The 16632-nt window shown below is 52.5% G+C and overlaps 7 protein-coding genes across 7 annotated transcripts; 2 read left to right on the top strand and 5 right to left on the bottom strand.

Annotated features, from left to right (window-relative positions):
• Positions 1–673: 673 nt before the first annotated feature.
• POX_f07532 (Fumarate hydratase) lies at positions 674–2721 on the bottom strand (the record flags this gene model as incomplete). The annotated part of the gene is made up of 6 exons (XM_050116327.1): positions 674–860; positions 954–1971; positions 2063–2178; positions 2249–2286; positions 2383–2427; positions 2503–2721. 6 exons carry the CDS (start codon positions 2719–2721, stop codon positions 674–676), a joined length of 1623 nt encoding a protein of 540 aa, XP_049966466.1.
• Positions 2722–4049: 1328 nt separating this feature from the next.
• Positions 4050–5486, bottom strand: POX_f07531 (uncharacterized protein; the record flags this gene model as incomplete). The annotated part of the gene is made up of 2 exons (XM_050116326.1): positions 4050–4697; positions 4797–5486. 2 exons carry the CDS (start codon positions 5484–5486, stop codon positions 4050–4052), a joined length of 1338 nt encoding a protein of 445 aa, XP_049966465.1.
• A 1886-nt stretch (positions 5487–7372) lies between these two features.
• On the top strand, positions 7373–8765 carry POX_f07530 (Aspartate aminotransferase, cytoplasmic; the record flags this gene model as incomplete). Its single annotated transcript, XM_050116325.1, has 3 exons — positions 7373–8455; positions 8524–8629; positions 8701–8765. The coding sequence occupies 3 exons, from the start codon at positions 7373–7375 to the stop codon at positions 8763–8765; spliced, it is 1254 nt and encodes a 417-aa protein (XP_049966464.1).
• Positions 8766–9243: 478 nt separating this feature from the next.
• Positions 9244–10600, bottom strand: POX_f07529 (Chitin biosynthesis protein CHS5; the record flags this gene model as incomplete). Its single annotated transcript, XM_050116324.1, has 2 exons — positions 9244–10377; positions 10529–10600. The coding sequence occupies 2 exons, from the start codon at positions 10598–10600 to the stop codon at positions 9244–9246; spliced, it is 1206 nt and encodes a 401-aa protein (XP_049966463.1).
• Positions 10601–11083: 483 nt separating this feature from the next.
• Positions 11084–11539, bottom strand: POX_f07528 (uncharacterized protein; the record flags this gene model as incomplete). Its single annotated transcript, XM_050116323.1, has 1 exon — positions 11084–11539. One exon carries the CDS (start codon positions 11537–11539, stop codon positions 11084–11086), a length of 456 nt encoding a protein of 151 aa, XP_049966462.1.
• A 692-nt stretch (positions 11540–12231) lies between these two features.
• POX_f07527 (Eukaryotic translation initiation factor 1A, Y-chromosomal) lies at positions 12232–12877 on the top strand (the record flags this gene model as incomplete). The annotated part of the gene is made up of 2 exons (XM_050116322.1): positions 12232–12252; positions 12449–12877. 2 exons carry the CDS (start codon positions 12232–12234, stop codon positions 12875–12877), a joined length of 450 nt encoding a protein of 149 aa, XP_049966461.1.
• Positions 12878–13782: 905 nt separating this feature from the next.
• Positions 13783–16086, bottom strand: POX_f07526 (uncharacterized protein; the record flags this gene model as incomplete). The annotated part of the gene is made up of 6 exons (XM_050116321.1): positions 13783–14265; positions 14363–15221; positions 15271–15397; positions 15447–15701; positions 15763–15897; positions 15951–16086. 6 exons carry the CDS (start codon positions 16084–16086, stop codon positions 13783–13785), a joined length of 1995 nt encoding a protein of 664 aa, XP_049966460.1.
• Between the last annotated feature and the right edge of the window lie 546 nt (positions 16087–16632).

Raw genomic sequence — 16632 nt, 5'->3', positions numbered from 1 at the left:
AGAAGGTGAAGGGTTTCTCAAGTTCCGACTGAGTTTCGAGTCGGCGGTCCCGTGGTTCGAGCAGGTGGGCGGTACCTGGTAAAAGGTGGAAACCCTGTGGAAATCGGTACCTGGTCCAACCTCCATCTGCAGAGCATCATCGATGTTGTTGGCATCCTTGTACAGTTGGATATGTGGGACGCAGATGGACTCGGAGTTCAATGACGACCCATCTTCTGTGTGGATGTGTTACATAGTACATACTCCATCAACTTCATGATTATTAGTCCGAGGCAGTATAGACCAGACTGGCAACAGGATGAATGGGCCTATGTGCGAAAGCTTGAACTATCCCATCGGTACCGATGTATACATTCGTCACTCGTGTCCGAGTGGTCTTCAAATTGTACGCATCTCCAAATGAGTGAAGGGGCTGTGCGGCGACGAGGCTGAAGAGGCGGATCGGGGCTATTTTTAAACCCGTCCGCTGCCCCACCAAGTCCCAGTCGATCGCACTCGACACGACTGAAGAGGATGTTGGATGGAGAAGAAATATTACCGCATGATTGACATGCACCGGTCGATGAGATATATTCTTTTCAGCCAAAAATACACAGTCAAAACCAAGACTTTCGATCTTCTATCAAAACACACGCAGGTCGATCACACACCACTTCCCCCGGGGACGATCCGTCTATTTCTTCTCCTTGGGCGCCAGCATCAGCTCGGGACGCACGTGCTGATCAAACTCCTCGGAGCTCAGAGCCTTCAGCTCCATGGCACTCTCCTTGAGGGTGATTCCCTTCTTGTGGGCGTTCTTGGCAACCTTGGAGGCCATGTCGTAACCGATGACGGGGTTGAGACAAGTCACCAACATCAGACTAGAGAGAGAAGAAGAATGAATCAGTACGAGTAGAGAATGGTGACCAGGACGAAGCAAGGCTCAAGTAGGAAAGAAGGGGGAGAAAACATACCTCTCGTGCAGGAGAGAGTTGATGCGCTCCTCGTTGGCCTCAAGACCCTCGACCAGGTGCACACGGAAACTGTCCATGCCGTCGGACAGGATGCGCACGCTGTGGAGCAGGTTGCGGATCATGACGGGCTTGAACACGTTCAGCTCAAACTGACCGTTCATGCCACCGATGGTGGCAGCCACGTGGTTACCCATCACCTGAGCGCAGACCATGGTCAGGGACTCGCACTGGGTGGGGTTGACCTTGCCGGGCATGATGGAAGAGCCGGGCTCGTTCTCGGGCAGGATCAGCTCGCCGAGACCGCAGCGAGGACCGGATCCGAGGTAGCGCACATCCTGCGCAATCTTGAACAGGGAGCCGGCCAGGGTGTTGAGGGAACCGGAGGCCTCGACGATGGAGTCGTGGGCAGCCAGAACCTCGAACTTATTGGGCGCAGTCTTGAACTCGGTGCCGGTCATCTTGCTGATCTCGGCAGCGACGGCCTCATCGAAGCCCTTGAAGGTGTTCAGACCGGTACCCACAGCAGTACCACCCTGAGCGAGGTAGCGGAGGTGAGGGAGAGAAGCCTGAACGCGCTCGATGTTACGGTCCAGCTGAGCAACGTAGCCGGAGAACTCCTGACCCAGAGTGAGGGGAGTAGCATCCTGCAAGTGGGTACGGCCGATCTTGATCAGCTTCTCCCACTTGTTAACCTTGACCTGCAGAGCGTCGCGGAGCTTCTTGAGAGACGGCAGAAGGGTGTTCTCGAGCTCGAGAACGGCCGCGATGTGCATGACAGTGGGGAAAGAGTCGTTGGAGGAGGCGGACATGTTAACGTGGTCGTTGGGGTGGACGGGCTTCTTGCTGCCCATGGTGCCACCCAAAATCTCAATAGCGCGGTTGGAGATCACCTCGTTGGAGTTCATGTTGGACTGAGTACCAGAGCCGGTCTGCCAGACAACCAGAGGGAAGTGATCCAGCAGCTTGCCCTCGGCGACCTCGGCGGCGGCCTGCTTGATGGCCTCGCCGATCTTGGGGTCTAGCGACGCGCGAGCACACAGGTCAGTCAACCCGACACATTGAGCGACCATGGCCACGAGAGAGATATCGGATCAACGTCTGCTACTTACCCAGGCCATACTTCATGTTGACGGTGGCAGCGGCGCCCTTCAGGATACCAAAGGCCTTGACCACGGGAGGAGGCATACGATCCTGAGGCTGGTTGATGTCAAAGTTGCCGAGCGAGCTGAACATCCGGACTCTTCATGTCAGCCTTTCGTGTGCTATCGCGCTTTCAATTGGGAAGGTCGGCTTACCGCTGAGTCTGGGCACCCCAGTACTTGTCGCCGGGAACCTAATCATCACAACAGGGCAGACGTGAGCATTGCGATGGAGAAAAACATCCTCCTCGGCGGGGCAACCCTGCTCGATGTCCATCTCGGGAGCTTACCTGGATCTCGCCAAAGGCATCGCTTTCAGTGCGGGGAGCAGTAGACTAGAATTCCACAACGTCAGTCCCCGTGAAGCTGGGCCGCTGTCGCAACGCGTCCGGTGGCATCTCGATTCTCACCATGTTGAGGGTCGTGCTGAAGGATCGCTTGTTGGTGTTGAGAAGCTGAAGGCGGGGGAATTGTCCACCGAGACGGCTATTGGAGCTCAAGGCCCGGCTAGCAAACGGCGAGCGAGTTGCAACCGACAAAACACTGCGGGCTGCGGGGTTGGCAGCTCTGGCCGCATGTGTCATGCTGACCATCGAGCGCACCGCGGCTCGGGACGCGGTAGGGTTCATTGTGACCGTGGATGGACCGGGAGAGGAGAAATGAGGGAATGGGATGTGTAGCAGCCAGATCAATTGGCTTGTTCCGAGACCGTTCAAGATGGGTCAATGAGGAATTGGGAGCGTGAGTCTCCTTGGAGAAGGAAGAAGGGATTGAAACAAAAAGTCCAGAATGGCCTCGCGACTCCGATGACTTCAGCCGAAACTTCCCGGTATCCGCATGACCGAACAGCCGCTCATCCTGATGCTCGTTGCCGGTAATGTGCTCTGTGATCGCTGTATTTTTCCGGTATACTTTGGTAAGACCAGGTAACAATGTTTACATGCAAATTTCCAGATTTCCATGGACTTTGGCCGGACGAGAGGAGGACACTCTAGTAAGCAGAACGTGTGGCTCTTTACTTGAATCTTGCATTTGCGCAGCTTGTTTCAGTCTCAAATCTAGCGGCTATCATTTGCATCATTCACATTCAGCATTCTGATGGGCCATGGCCAGGTTCACTCTCGGTGAAGCTGTGCACGGAGCACGCGTCAACAACCTCTTCCTAAATATTCCACGAGAACTCCGGCTCTCATGTATCCGCGGGTGGTTGTGAGATACCATCTACATCGACATCATTAGAATTGCCTGTCCGGCGTTGAAGATCGAGGACGAACAGGCTCAGGTACTGAGAGGACCATGAAGTTATATATCTTATCCGGGCATTTCAGTTCAGCAAAGGTATCATTCAAATTCTACGTCTAGACATATCCAATCAACTCTGTGATTTTCGCGCATAAAGATCATGAGTAAACTGTCAATTTTCTCAAATCGCTCGAGACGTTCCAGTATCAGGGACACCAAAAGGCTAATTGCTCACCTGATTGGCCCGCTGAGTCTTGAGAAGATGAGAAGCGTTTCTTTTCGGGTTTGTACCTTCCAATACAGCCTTGACCCGGGGACCGTTTCCAGTCCGTCTGGCTATTTGGTTAAGGCAGTTGACTCCTTCATCCTCTTCTACTGATATGGTTTACAGTGCAAGTAGTTATGTTTACAATGCGTAGGATGGTAAACCACCGTCCAGCTTCTGCAATTGTTGAACAAGACCTCGGCCCGGCTTTCATATGCCCACTAAAGCTAGACTGGCATACTATTTTTCTACCGGTCCCGTCCTACAACGGTGCAACTTTCATTGAATTGGAGCGGTCAGGTACAGCGCATTCACACACATCTGCAGATGTACAATACCAGTGGACGGAAAATTGGTATGGATGCCTGCGATAATTTCTGTTTCTGCCCGGTCATGGTGAATATCAGTTTGATACCTAATCGTCCCGGGCCAGAGCCCCATAGGCCATCTCTATCCCAACACTTCTTGCTTCATCATTGCAATAACCCTCTCATTGTACTGGCGACCAGCCTTGAGGATGCCATCGAGGCTGGCAAAGGTATGAGGAGCGCCCAGGTACCGATGCTTCACGACGCGATTGCCAGCGGCTTCTAGCTTGTCGGCGTACGCTTCACCCTCGTCACGCAGCGGATCCATTTCCGCCGTCGAAACCAGCGCCGGCGCCAGGTTGGTGAAATTGGGCGCAAACATGGGCGAAATTTTCCAGTCCTGGCATGGCACCAAGAGATCAGTATAAGTGAATCCAAGGGTCTCATCCACATTAATTCGCTCACAACTCACATCTTTGAACCGAGCTGGTCGCGGCACACCCAGGAAATGCCGATGGAAATACTCCATTCGGGCCACTGGTAGTAAGGGTGTAAATTCCATCTCCCGGTAAGATGGATAGGGAGTGTTTGCGCGATCAAATTGGCCCTCGGGGGTGAATGAACTATGCAGATCACAGGCTGGAACGGTCAAGACTTGGAGTCGCAAGGGGATCTTCTCGTCGCGACAGAGATGGGCCACCACCGCGCTGAGATGGCCTCCCGCGGAGACGCCGCCGACGGCAAATCTGTTCACATCCAGATTGAACTCGTCGGCTTTTTGGGACCGGATCTAAGGTCATTCAGCCGGCACGGTTAGCTTGTTTGTTTTCTTTTTCCTCCAAAGAGCTCTTTTCCAGCTCGCAAATCCGTTTCTCTGAATGCGTCTTACCCAGTTGAACGCGGCCCAGCAGTCATCCACCGGGACCGGATAAGGATGCTCGGGTGCCAGTCGGTAGTCCACATCAAAGGCGACCAGATCGCCGTCGAGCTCATGAACCAGTCTCTTACAAAAGTCATGGTCATACCCCAGGCCTCCAAAGACCCAGCCACCCCCATGGAAATTAATATATGCTGCTCTCTTCTTGGGTTGACCCTGTGCATCCAGCTTGGGCGCTGGCTCAAAGATTCGAATAGTGATTTCTCCTCCCTTCACGGGACATTTTTGCTCCGAGATACTATGGACGTCTGGGCCAGTTGCGCGGCCATATGAGGTCGTATAACGAGCGGGGTCCTTTCGGAAATCTTCGATAGGCACTTCGTGGGTGTGTAGTCGTCCTGCATTGTTTTTGTTGTAGTGCTCAACAAAAACTGGGTCAAATCTCGGCAGCAGCTCCGGAGGAATACTGTTGTGTAGCGGCTGGAGGAGCTGGGGAGCTCGCCACTGGTGCAGCGCTGGATCGTCTGCGAGTGCGTGAGGGATGTCTCGGGCCATGATCAATTGCAGGAGTTGTAATGTGTCAATCGGATGGGAAAAGTCGTCGACCAAGCTATCCTCATTATATATGAGACGGAAATGTGCGACATTTCCGGGCGCGAGAGGTATTTCCGGATGATGAATCCATTTGGTTGCGGTGCTCATCCAGAAGGGGCCGGAGCTCTTGCGAATTTGTTGTCCGATTGGTTAGGAGATTCATGAGGATCCAGGAGCAACGCGGGGGTCAGGTGAATGTCCATTTCTTTTAATTGGATGGGTGTCGTGACGTTTATCTTCAATTCCGTCGTATCTCGAGGAGCGTCCCCTCGAATCTCCTCTATTTCGGTGAATTTACCGCCGGTAGTGTACCTTCAACGGACGGGTTGTACGTCCATCCTGAGATTGATGGAGACGGGGATCATCACCGACTGCGACAGGTCTCGCTTTTGAGTAACCGATGAAGTCTCCGTCCGCATTCAAAACGAGCCGTAAGTAGACCATGATGGTTGATTCCCTTTAGATTGTGACTCTCTTTGATTCCCTGCGCTCTGATCGGATCTGACCCACTTGCCGCTCGGATCTGCTTCTCTCCTCTGCGGCATGCACATTCCGCGATCGAGCCGTTTAGGTGCCTTTGCCACTGAATAGGGAACATCTTGGTGATGTTGGGTGCATTCTCATGATCAATTCTGACGGGCGCTTCAGTGAACATCCTCGGGCAAAGGAACAATCAGCTTGCCTCCAACCTACCCTACCAATGTGCAACGCATCCTTGCAAGTGGTGGGCAGAAATTTAGATTTCATTCGTGAGGTTGGTCAACCCGTGAGGATCACTCTTATGCAGTGTTTCGGGGAAACTTGCATAAGAGGTCACAAGAGGTACATAGTAGCTGAGACCAAGACTTGAGAAGAAAGTGAATATAACTCAAGTGAATTCATGCGCTAGGTGATGGACTATCCTAGTCGGTAGAACCTACCTCCAGGTATGCATGGTGTCCAAATAGGATCTCCAGCAACAACGTAGCATATACCGTCCGTCAAGACCGAGAGGCCCATTCCGTGCCATGTGTTGAGAAGTGCCTTGATATAGGTACTTTACACACCAGATTCTAAAAAAGTACTTTGAGGGTCGCATCCCAAAATGATACCTTTATACGATGGAACATGGACTACCTTATGAAGGATGGATTGCCATCTCTGAGAACTGACGTATGCTTGGGGTTCACTTTCGCCCTCAGACCTCCCGGCATTTGTGGTGTAATAAGGTCGGGGGTCCGCCTGCATGCGCCGAGCGCCACGAATCTTTAAATCTGATCCGTCATCTCGACTGCGAGACCACAGAACTCACAGATGCCTTGTTGAGCACCTGCGACATGATAATGGAACTACCATTGGTTGAGAGAAAAGCAGCACGCAGGGTACGATGGGCAACATCTGCAACCTGGTTTGTCAACATAGTCAGCGTGCACTCGGTTACCGACGAACCTAGACTGAATCGGTGGTGACGTGCGAAGCCCTTGCCGGAGACGAGCAATGGACAGGTTTGCTCTAGCCTTTACCTCGGATTGAGATCGATGGTTGCCAAAATGAGCCATCGGCCTCATCGCCCATCATCATTGAAAAGGCTATTGACGGCAGTTTGAGCCCTCGTGACAGTCTTCGGTGACGAGGGCAGTCTGTCTGGGACTCGAAGATGCTGGGGAAACGGGGGTTCCGCTCGTAAGCGGCACTTCCCGTTCGGGCCAAGAAGGGGAAAAAAAAAAGAAAAAGCAGGAAAAAACAAAGGCAAAAGGAAAAAAAAAAGTCCACGGATTCCATGGAGCTCGGCGATATCGGCATTGAGTCAGCCTCGATCTATTTGTTCCCCAGGACACCCCTCCCCCGGCCTAGTGTTAAACTTATAGTCTGCATACAATTCTTCAATTCCTCACCCCGGAAGCCGATCGCTTGTGCCGACTAGAAGAGCAACCTTTCTCTGACCCTTTTCTTCCCCCCCCCTTTTTTTTCTTTTCCTCAAGTCTTTCGATCTCTCCACACCAGACAAAATCAAAATGGCCAAGCCTGTCCCAACTCGCCTGAACGTGGCTCCCGTGCCTCCCGACGAGATCTTTGCCCTCAACGCCGCATACTTTGCCGATACTTACCCCCAAAAAGTCAGTCTGGGTGTCGGTGTCTACCGAACCGACGATGGGAAGCCCTGGCCCTTGCCGGTGGTCCAGAGAGCGGAGCAAGAGTTGGCGGAAGAGGACGATCTTATGAGACATGAATACACCGCGATTGAGGGAGACAAGCCCTTCCTACCTATTGCGCGGGATCTGATGTTCGGCTTCACGGGCGAAGCTAGTGAAGAGTCTGCCAAGGCACGCATTGCGACTGTTCAGACGGTGGCGGGCACTGGTGCCAATCACCTGGGTGCCTTGTTCCTCGCTCACCATATGAAGCCCCCAACCGTCTGGCTGTCGAACCCATCCTGGGCCAACCACATGACCATCTGGGAATTGGCCGGCGTGCCACGCAAGACTTACCCTTACTACCATGCGGCGACGAGATCCTTCGACTTTGACGGTATGATGTCGACGCTGGAGAGCGAGGCCCAGGAGGGAGACGTGGTGCTGCTGCACGCGTGCGCACACAACCCCACCGGTCTGGACCCGAACAAGGAGCAGTGGATCGCCATCGCCGACCTGTGCGAACGGAAGAAGCTCTTCCCCTTCTTCGACTCGGCCTACCAGGGCTTTGCCTCGGGCTCCGTCGAGGAGGATGCCTGGGCGGTGCGCTACTTCTTCAACAACAAGCCCGACATGGAGATGTGCGTGGCTCAGAGTTTCTCCAAGAACTTTGGTCTCTACGGACAGCGCGTGGGCGCGTACCACTACGTGACGAACCGTAGCGCAACCTCGATTCGAGATGTGATTGTGAACAACCTTTGCCATCTCATCCGTGGCGAGTTCTCCATGGGTCCTCGCATCGGCTGCAGCATTGTCAAGAAGATCTTGACCAACGACGACCTGGTGGCTCAGTGGCACAGGGACCTGCAGGTGATGAGTTCCCGGATCAAGTCTATGCGACAGGCCCTTTACGACGAACTCACTCGCTTGAAGACTCCCGGGACTTGGGAGCACATCATTCAGCAGGTAAGTTGACTCGTACATCCCCCGACCTCATCTGATCTGGACGACTCACTTAAATCGAATCGATCTAGAACGGCATGTTTTCGTACACCGGACTTAGCCCGAAGCAAGTCTATGCGCTCAAGGACAAGTATCACGTCTACCTGCTCAAGTCGGGTCGTGCCTCCATCAGTGGCTGTAAGTCTCGCTCCCGTTCCGCTTTCCTCTTTCTCTCCTCTTCCGAACACACGCTAATCAAATGACTGCAGTGAGTAAGAAGAACGTCGCCTACGTCGCCCAGGCCATTGACGACGTCGTACGCAACGTACTGTAAGTCCGTGACTTCACTCACGGGTAGAATCTCAACTGCATAGCGCGTGATCCATTGCATCCCTCGTGGAAGCCTTTCCCTTCTTCACTTTTGAAATCGTGCCCCCCCCTGTTCTGTATGTGACTGGTGACCCCATGTCCGGTGTGGATATTGTGTATTTCGTTATGACGCTTGATGATAGATATCCCATAGAATGACAAACTCTCTCGGTAACATAGAGTAACCCTCCCTGTCTCCATCTTGATTGTTTCCAATCATAAAGATACAAACGCTATTAATTAGTTGTCGCGAGAAGACTCTCTAGTCTCTACTGTACAAATAAGCTAGAAAGGAACAGACACCAGGGTGAGCATCGAATGCCGTGAAGAAGAAGCCCCAATGGATTCAATCGAAAGACGCCCTAACTCAGTAGCCAGAAAATCAAGGAAGCATAATCGTAGTCGTGCCGTATCGGGACAGATGAACAAGCATGGGGCCGCACTCAGAGGGGGACTTCATTGAAATCTTCCTCGCCTTCTTTGCCTTTGCCGGCTGGTTCTTCATCACCCTCGGGCATGTGCTGCGGAAGGGTATGTTCTTGATTCGAATCCTTGTCTTCCCTCTCGGACTCTGGACTACTCTTCTCGCTGGGTTCACTCTCCCCCGTCTCCCGAGGAGACTGCTCCTCATCCTTGGGGGGAGGTGGCGGGGGAGGGACCTCTGCCTCGTCCTCCGAGCTCACTTCTTCGTCCTTTGCCTGCGGCTGACCGCTCATGTCGCCACCCGGGAACGGCGTCAGAGGCGGTTCAGTCGGAGCCGGGCCTTCTTCTTGAATGGGAGGAGGCTGCAGGCTAGGACGGCCAGGGTTGACGGTAGACGTTGTCGACATGGTTGAAGTTGTGCGCTGGTGAGAGCCATGGAGTGTACCGAGCTTACGCGCCTTCGGGTCTGCGTTCAGATAGTAATCCCGAACACCGACAATGGTACCCTCGGACTCGCATGCGTCCACCCACTCGGGCACCACCACGGGGATATTCATCTCCACGGCCTTCTCCCACAGCGGACCCCGTCCCTCTGAGCACACAAAGTGGGTCGTATCGATGCGTACGGAATCGATCAGCTTGCCTCCGATACGGTCCAATGCGTGGCCGAGAGCCTCCTTGCGCTGAGGATCCAGAACCCCCGCAGTCACCGTGATACCGGACAGATCGGTCATCTTGTGCGTCCGGCACGTCAATTTCTCCGACTGATAGGTGCCGGCTGTTGTGCGCAAGACGAGATGGAACGTATACTCGTGATGGACCGCCAGTCCGCTGATCTTGGTGCTACGCGTTTCGAGGGGGCGGGGTATCGACCCAGCCTTGGAGCCGTTGCGGTATAGAGACAGCGATTTCAGGGAGGCCGTGGCCAGGTCGATGGGATCCCATTCCAGGACAAGCGAGGTCTGCGTGGCATTTCGCAGACGCAGGACAGGAGGTGAAGGCGTCTTCACACCGTAGGTATTCAGGATTCGTTTCTGGAGACTTTGAAAGGCGGATGCATTGGCTGACTCGGCTGCGTGGTTGCGCGCGACGGTGATATCCACGATGCTGCCAGAGGCGATCCCGTTGGGAAGAAGAACAGAAGGGAATTCAATCTAGATGATCAACCGTCAGGATTAGTCGATATGGTCTCGCCGGTTGTCAATGGCGCCAGCACAATGGCGTCGGGAGAGGGGGGCGCGGCCATGGCAAGACAAGAAGTGTCCATGTTTTGGGTCTTCAGGCACCAGGGGTTCGGGAGCTTACCAGGCGGTTATCCTCAGTCAAGAGGACGGCGACACCTGCGTCGACCTTGCCAACAGTCAATGAGACCAGCATGATGATCTGAAAATGCAAGGACAGAATGTTCCAAGAGTCCGTCGTCGGATGTGAGTCTGGAGGATCAAAGCTCCGTTGGCTGCCGCCCAGATCGACACTTAGCGAGGCGCGAGGCCTCGGGAGCTTTTAGTTTATGGCTGCGACCCAAGAATCCAGACCTCCCAACTGGGCAACCATGTTTACATCATTTTCCTGGACCTTTGACCACGCCGAAATTTGTTTGAATTGACCGAGAGTTTTTGTCAGTTCACAAGTGGAGAGTCCATTAGGATAAAATGAGGACAAAATGTGCCCTCAAGAATCAAAAAGATCATGGTATAATGCACCGCCTCGCCATTTGCCCCAGCGCCATGCGATGATTGTTTCGCCCCTAATATACAAATCCATATGCACAAATTGTAAGCGCTAAATTACAAAGTAATGCTGTACACTAAAAAGCAGGTTTCCGACGATGACAATCACCAAAAAGGTCCAGATGACCTGCTACCGATTTTGGTTGCGGTCATTGCTCCTCTCTCGATGCTTGAGGATGCCTTTCAAGAGAAAGTCAGTGTCTTTCTGCAAGGCCTCGAAACTTTGATGGAGACAAGCAGGACGTAGTGTGAGCTCCAGAGACCCGAGTAGAGGTTGCTTTTGACTCCAAGTGCTGCTAGACGTCGACCGACCTAACCTGTCGAATCCCTGTCGTTTCAAGGACTCTTGGAACGCCATGCGCGCTCGCCGCGCACACCAGGATCGCACCGTTCGTTTGAACTGGTTCAGATGCGAGACAGAGACTCGCCACCAAAGGGTTGTTGGATCGCGATTCGCGTACATGTATGCAATCTTGGGACGAATCGGGTGTACGGGTGAGCCCAGGTAGCGTTGTGCCACAGGAGGCACCACATGATCGGAGGTGTATCGAAGCAGGAGGGTACTCGTGGATGAGGAGAACTTCATTCTGGCAGAGCAAGGGTACTGGGGCTATGAGTCGCCAGACAGAGGCGTAGATATCTTGCGCTCGTGTGTTGTATCGAGATCATAGCGAAAAAAAAGCGAGAATTGGCCGATCGCATCGAGGCATCGAAGACAGGCGGGAAAGTTGAGGTTGTGTTTTGGTCAGGTGCCTTTGCGCTTACTGGGGGGGACTCTGCGACACAGCTGGAAAGGAGCGTGAAGATGGTCTCGAAAACACCTGTTCAAAAAGTCTCCCACCCTCGATTTGTAGGACACACAAAACTTTAGCATGAGCACAGAGACTAGACCCGATTCAGGGTTAGAACAAGATTCCAGAAACACCTGCGGCGCTGCGTATCACGTCTTCCGCTCCTGACTTCATCACACACTTTTTTTTTTGCCGAGAACTGGATGGGGCGGTGACGTATGAGCGCCTTCAATTTCAGGCTTTGACGCCGCGTCGAAGGCAGCCCGAGAGACTAAGACTGAGTCTTTGTGCCTGATTAGCTAAGCAGCAGGTTTGATCCGTGTTATATTGGCACAGATCCCTCCCCCACCATCACTCTTTCCCTCATCCCTCTACCAGACTCTCTGGGGAAATCCACGTCTTTATTTCTACGTCTTCATTTGACGCAGAGTCACCGAGGGAGCACAACTTCTTCTAAGGCGAAAACCGAACAACCAGACTCGCCGTCATGCCCAAGAATAAGGGAAAGGTTAGTGCGCAAAATATTCAGCCCCTCTTGTTGGAATGTGCCACCCCACCATCGTCAGTTTGACAAGGTCGCTCGCGAGCGACCTTGTTCGATGGAAGTGGCAAAATATCATTCTTTTTTTTTTCTATCGCGTCGCTTTTTCCTCTTGGGCAGAAATGCTTGGTTTCGAGACACATACTGACTGCTTCATCAACAGGGCGGTAAGAACCGTCGTCGTGGTAAGAACGAGAACGACAACGAGAAGCGCGAGCTCGTCTTCAAGGAGGACGGTCAGGAGTACGCGCAGGTCGTCAAGATGCTCGGCAACGGTCGTCTGGAGGCTCTCTGCTTCGATGGCGAGAAGCGCCTGGCCCACATTCGTGGCAAGCTTCGCAAGAAGGTCTGGATCAACCAGGGTGATATCATTCTTCTCTCCCTCCGTGATTATCAGGATGAGAAGGGCGATGTTATCATGAAGTACACCGCCGACGAGGCCCGTAGTCTGAAGGCCTACGGTGAGCTGCCCGAGCACGCCAAGATCAACGAGACCGACAACTTCGGCAACGAGGGCTTCGAGGACAACGTCGAGTTCGACGAGGACCGCGAGAGCGAAGACGAGAAGGAAATCGATGTCGACGAGCTCTAAGCTCACCCTTCCCTCCTAGAGCCCGGTGCTCTCTACCCTGCAAGAGCGCCATGCAAGAACTCCTATGCTACGCTGCTCTTCAAGTTCCGCCACCCTCCTTCTACACCGCCGTGGTCGGTTCATGTGCTTTCACCGAGGCTTTGAATCCGACATCTTTCAGTCTTTTTCAAGTGGACTGAATTGTCTTGTGCGCTTGACTGAAAGATTTTTATGTCATCTTTTTGAGCCTTTTGACATCAATCTCACCACGGCTCTGTCTGGAGGCGAAGGAGAAGCTTCTCTCCTTCTTGGCGACGACGCGACAACGAACCAGGGTACGAAAGACACCGGCGATCAAAAGGCCTCCAATGGTTTTGCATGTTTTACCGATGTGGTCTGCGCAGGCGCACGTCGTACAGTCCAATGTCTGTTTCTTAAAAATTCTCCGGGGTCATGCTTACAGAGCCCAAAAAAAGTTGGTGGCACCACGCATGATGAAATTGCGTGTGGGTTGCCTTACATTGCATTGCATGCTATGTACCTCACTCTGTTCAGCTTTGCCTTTTTTTTTTCTTTTTCTATTTTCTTTGTTCTTTTTCAAGTAATAGATGTTACGAAAAAAAAGGGTCATGAGAATTGAAAATATCGCCTTTCTTCCAATGTAGTGTATCAATAGTCTCAGCTGGAGTCATTCCTCGCTCACTGTCACTTCATCAATCATTTTCAAGAAGTCTCTCGGATTGAAATCAGAAACGAGTCCTGCCTCGAAGTCTCAGCTGGAGCTCAAGGACGTACGGAAAGAGGTGCATCAGCAAGAGAACAAAAACAAGAAGTCAGACTCTCGACTATTCCATTCGAGACAGGCCATTCCTCCGGTCCTGTATTACAACAAACATTTCATGAAATTGTAATGCACCCAAGCATTCTTATCCATTCATTGAACCCTTCACGCACCCTCCATCTCCGAACATTGACTGGGCTGCATCCCTCCACACCGTTTCCCGCTGTAAATAATTCTCAAGGGTGTAGAAGCGGCGACATTCCGCCGCTTCATACTTGAACTGGAGCGGCGTTTGATCATCGTCGGGGTCATATTCATTCCGTAAGTTGACGTTTCCACTCCATGCGAAGGATATCTGCGTCCCGGGACTGGACTCATTGAACTGTTTCCATTCCTCGGCAGTCAAAAGAGGGGATGAGGTATTCAACGATTCGAGAATGAGTTGGTTGGCTTGCTGGATGTAGGCGTTGATGTAGTTGATTCCCAGGGATTGGCCACCTTTGACACCACCTACTCCCTGCATTGGGGATTCACTGGGACGGCCACCAAAGGCGATGGTGCGTACGCCCTGACGTTTCATGAGCCTGACAAAGAGGGCGCATGTTGAAGCACAGTCCCCATCTGTGATCTAGTAGATGGGTGTTGGATTAGCTCTTTTCTGTTTGAGTTGGGCCTGTGCGGGGTGGTTAAATGGGGAATGGGATGGGGCCGGTAGCATCACTCACGATGGCGATCTTGTCAGCTGGGAAGAGGGATTTTTTCGGGATCAAAGGAATGGATCCATATCCATTGATCGGGTAAGTTGCTGTGGAAGTGGCAGAGTAATTGAAGTTTGCCAAAAGGGCCGACGAAAGGCTACCTAGTACTTCCTCAGGCCCATAGAGATCTTGCCAGGAGCTGAAACTGCTCTCCTGATCCGGACCAACCATCTCCTTGTACGCGAACGGGTTGCTGGGGTCTCGAGTGTCGGAGCCAGCAAAAGCCTTCGTGAGGTACTTTGCGGCATCGTGGGCTCGGTATCTTGTTGCGGTGTAAGGGAAGGAATTCGGGAAAAAGATACGAACGAGATCGAGGCCATATGAAAGATAGCCTCCTGGATTCGAAGACACATCGATCACAACATTCTTCTTTCCTGCAGCGGCGGCCTTTTGTAGAAAATTGACTGCGATCTGCGCTGCCTCCCCTGGACTGGATGCGAACGAAGGCAAAAACATAACCGCGGTCTCTTCTAAGTCGGTCATGTTTGAGAAATATCCAGCCATAGTGTTAGCGGAGTTACGCCATTCTGTCTCTGGCAGTCCAGGTATGGAGGAAGCCTCCTCAGGCTCGGTTGAGATGGCAGCTTTGGCCGTGGGAAGTCCCCGCGGAATGCAATGACCACTGTACAATTTCGTGCCATTTTGGTAGGCGAAAAGCCTCTCTCTTGGAATGGCTGTCTTCTCGATTGTCTGTGTAGTTCCATTGCCAAACGTCAGAGTAAAGAGGGAACCCTCGCTCCAATCACCTGTTCGGTACCAGATTCCATTAGGGTCTGTGGGAGTGTTGGTAAAGTTGCGGGCTACCGCGGGGAAGATCCGATTGTACCTATATTGTTAGAAGAAAGCAGCTTGGTCCGTGGAGTGAAGAGACTTACTGCGCATCAGCATCTTGCAGACTTTGACCAGAGGCATATCTTGCCAGAAAGTCGGCTGCATCGGTGCCGTTGATCTCTCTCACAGGAGCAACATCTGCCGAACTGTCTTGCAGCATTCTTGCGTCATCTATTGATGATTAGCGGCGTCTCCGCCAAGTCTCAGTGCCAGAACATACTTAAAGTGTACACCTCTGGTAGTCTCAGCCCATCAGGCGAAATGGATACAAGTGGCATGTCAATGACATGGTCAAAAATGGATTGAGAGCACAACTGAAAGACCAAGTGACCGTCATGTGCTGACTTGACTAGATCAGTCACTTCGAGATCCATTTCGAATTGACTCGCGTATCCATCGTTGCTGGCCTTTTCGATGATTGTGTCGATGCCTCCGAGGAGATCTGTAGATGGTTGCGTATATCCAGGAGGCGGAGCTAAAGTGCTGGGTCAGCTGATGCTATCTTGATCTAAACATCTGGAGTATCATTTCTGTACATTTCAGGATATCGACCGTAGACTGGAATTGGAGGTACTTCCGGGCCTCGTCCAAAAAGGCCAATGCACGAGCCGACTCGAACGGCATTGACATCAAACATTTCTGTGCCAAATCATAAGGCACTCTAGGTGTCACTGCAAAGGTCAATTCACTGAGCAGGCACTGGTTTTCATAGTGTAGCACGTACGCTGACTCGCATTGGCATCTGCTACCAAGTCGGCGACCCGCGCACATGGCTCCAAATCTCCGACATTCTTGTTGACATCAACAGCGGCCGCCCATGCGACTGAGCTTAATAGGGCCAATTCAAGGTCCACACGCATCCTTGAATGAGAATGCAAGCAATTCAAAAGAGAAAGAGAGAGATCTGAAGGTCAAGCGTACCCTCTGAGACCCGAAGCGTTGCTAAAGGAAGCGCAAATTAAGTTGGGCTCTTCCTCGCTGCCAGAGAGTCTGGGGCAGTGAGAGACCACCGAGAGAGGCCCATATTTTGTGGGCCCCTTGCGTACGTCCTCATTTGGGACGATCTGCGCCCCAGAAGATCTTCCCTCACAGGGTGTCGTCTTTGATGGGACCCATCCTGCAGACACTGATGGCACAGATCTAGTGGCGATGCACAACTTGAGACAGGGTCGTCGTCATTTTATGTTTGCATCTGGGCCAATTTCAAACCACACGAGTGGAGCGAGAGAGGCCCAGGTTGGATGTCAGGTAGCCGATTGATGCTGAGTACTATCAGGTACGTCCAGCGTTGCAGATCTAGATTGGGCTGGTGACTATTTTTGGAGTTGCTGGACTCGTTATGGATATGGTACAACAAGCTTTAGTTGCCCGGGTTGCCGAGACCCCCGATATAGCTACAGCCGATC

Source organism: Penicillium oxalicum, chromosome VI, assembly GCF_001723175.1.
Source record: "Penicillium oxalicum strain HP7-1 chromosome VI, whole genome shotgun sequence".
NCBI classification, from domain to species: Eukaryota; Fungi; Ascomycota; class Eurotiomycetes; order Eurotiales; family Aspergillaceae; genus Penicillium; species Penicillium oxalicum.
Note: the sequence above shows the minus strand (reverse complement) of the source record. Positions and strands in the feature narration are given on the sequence as shown.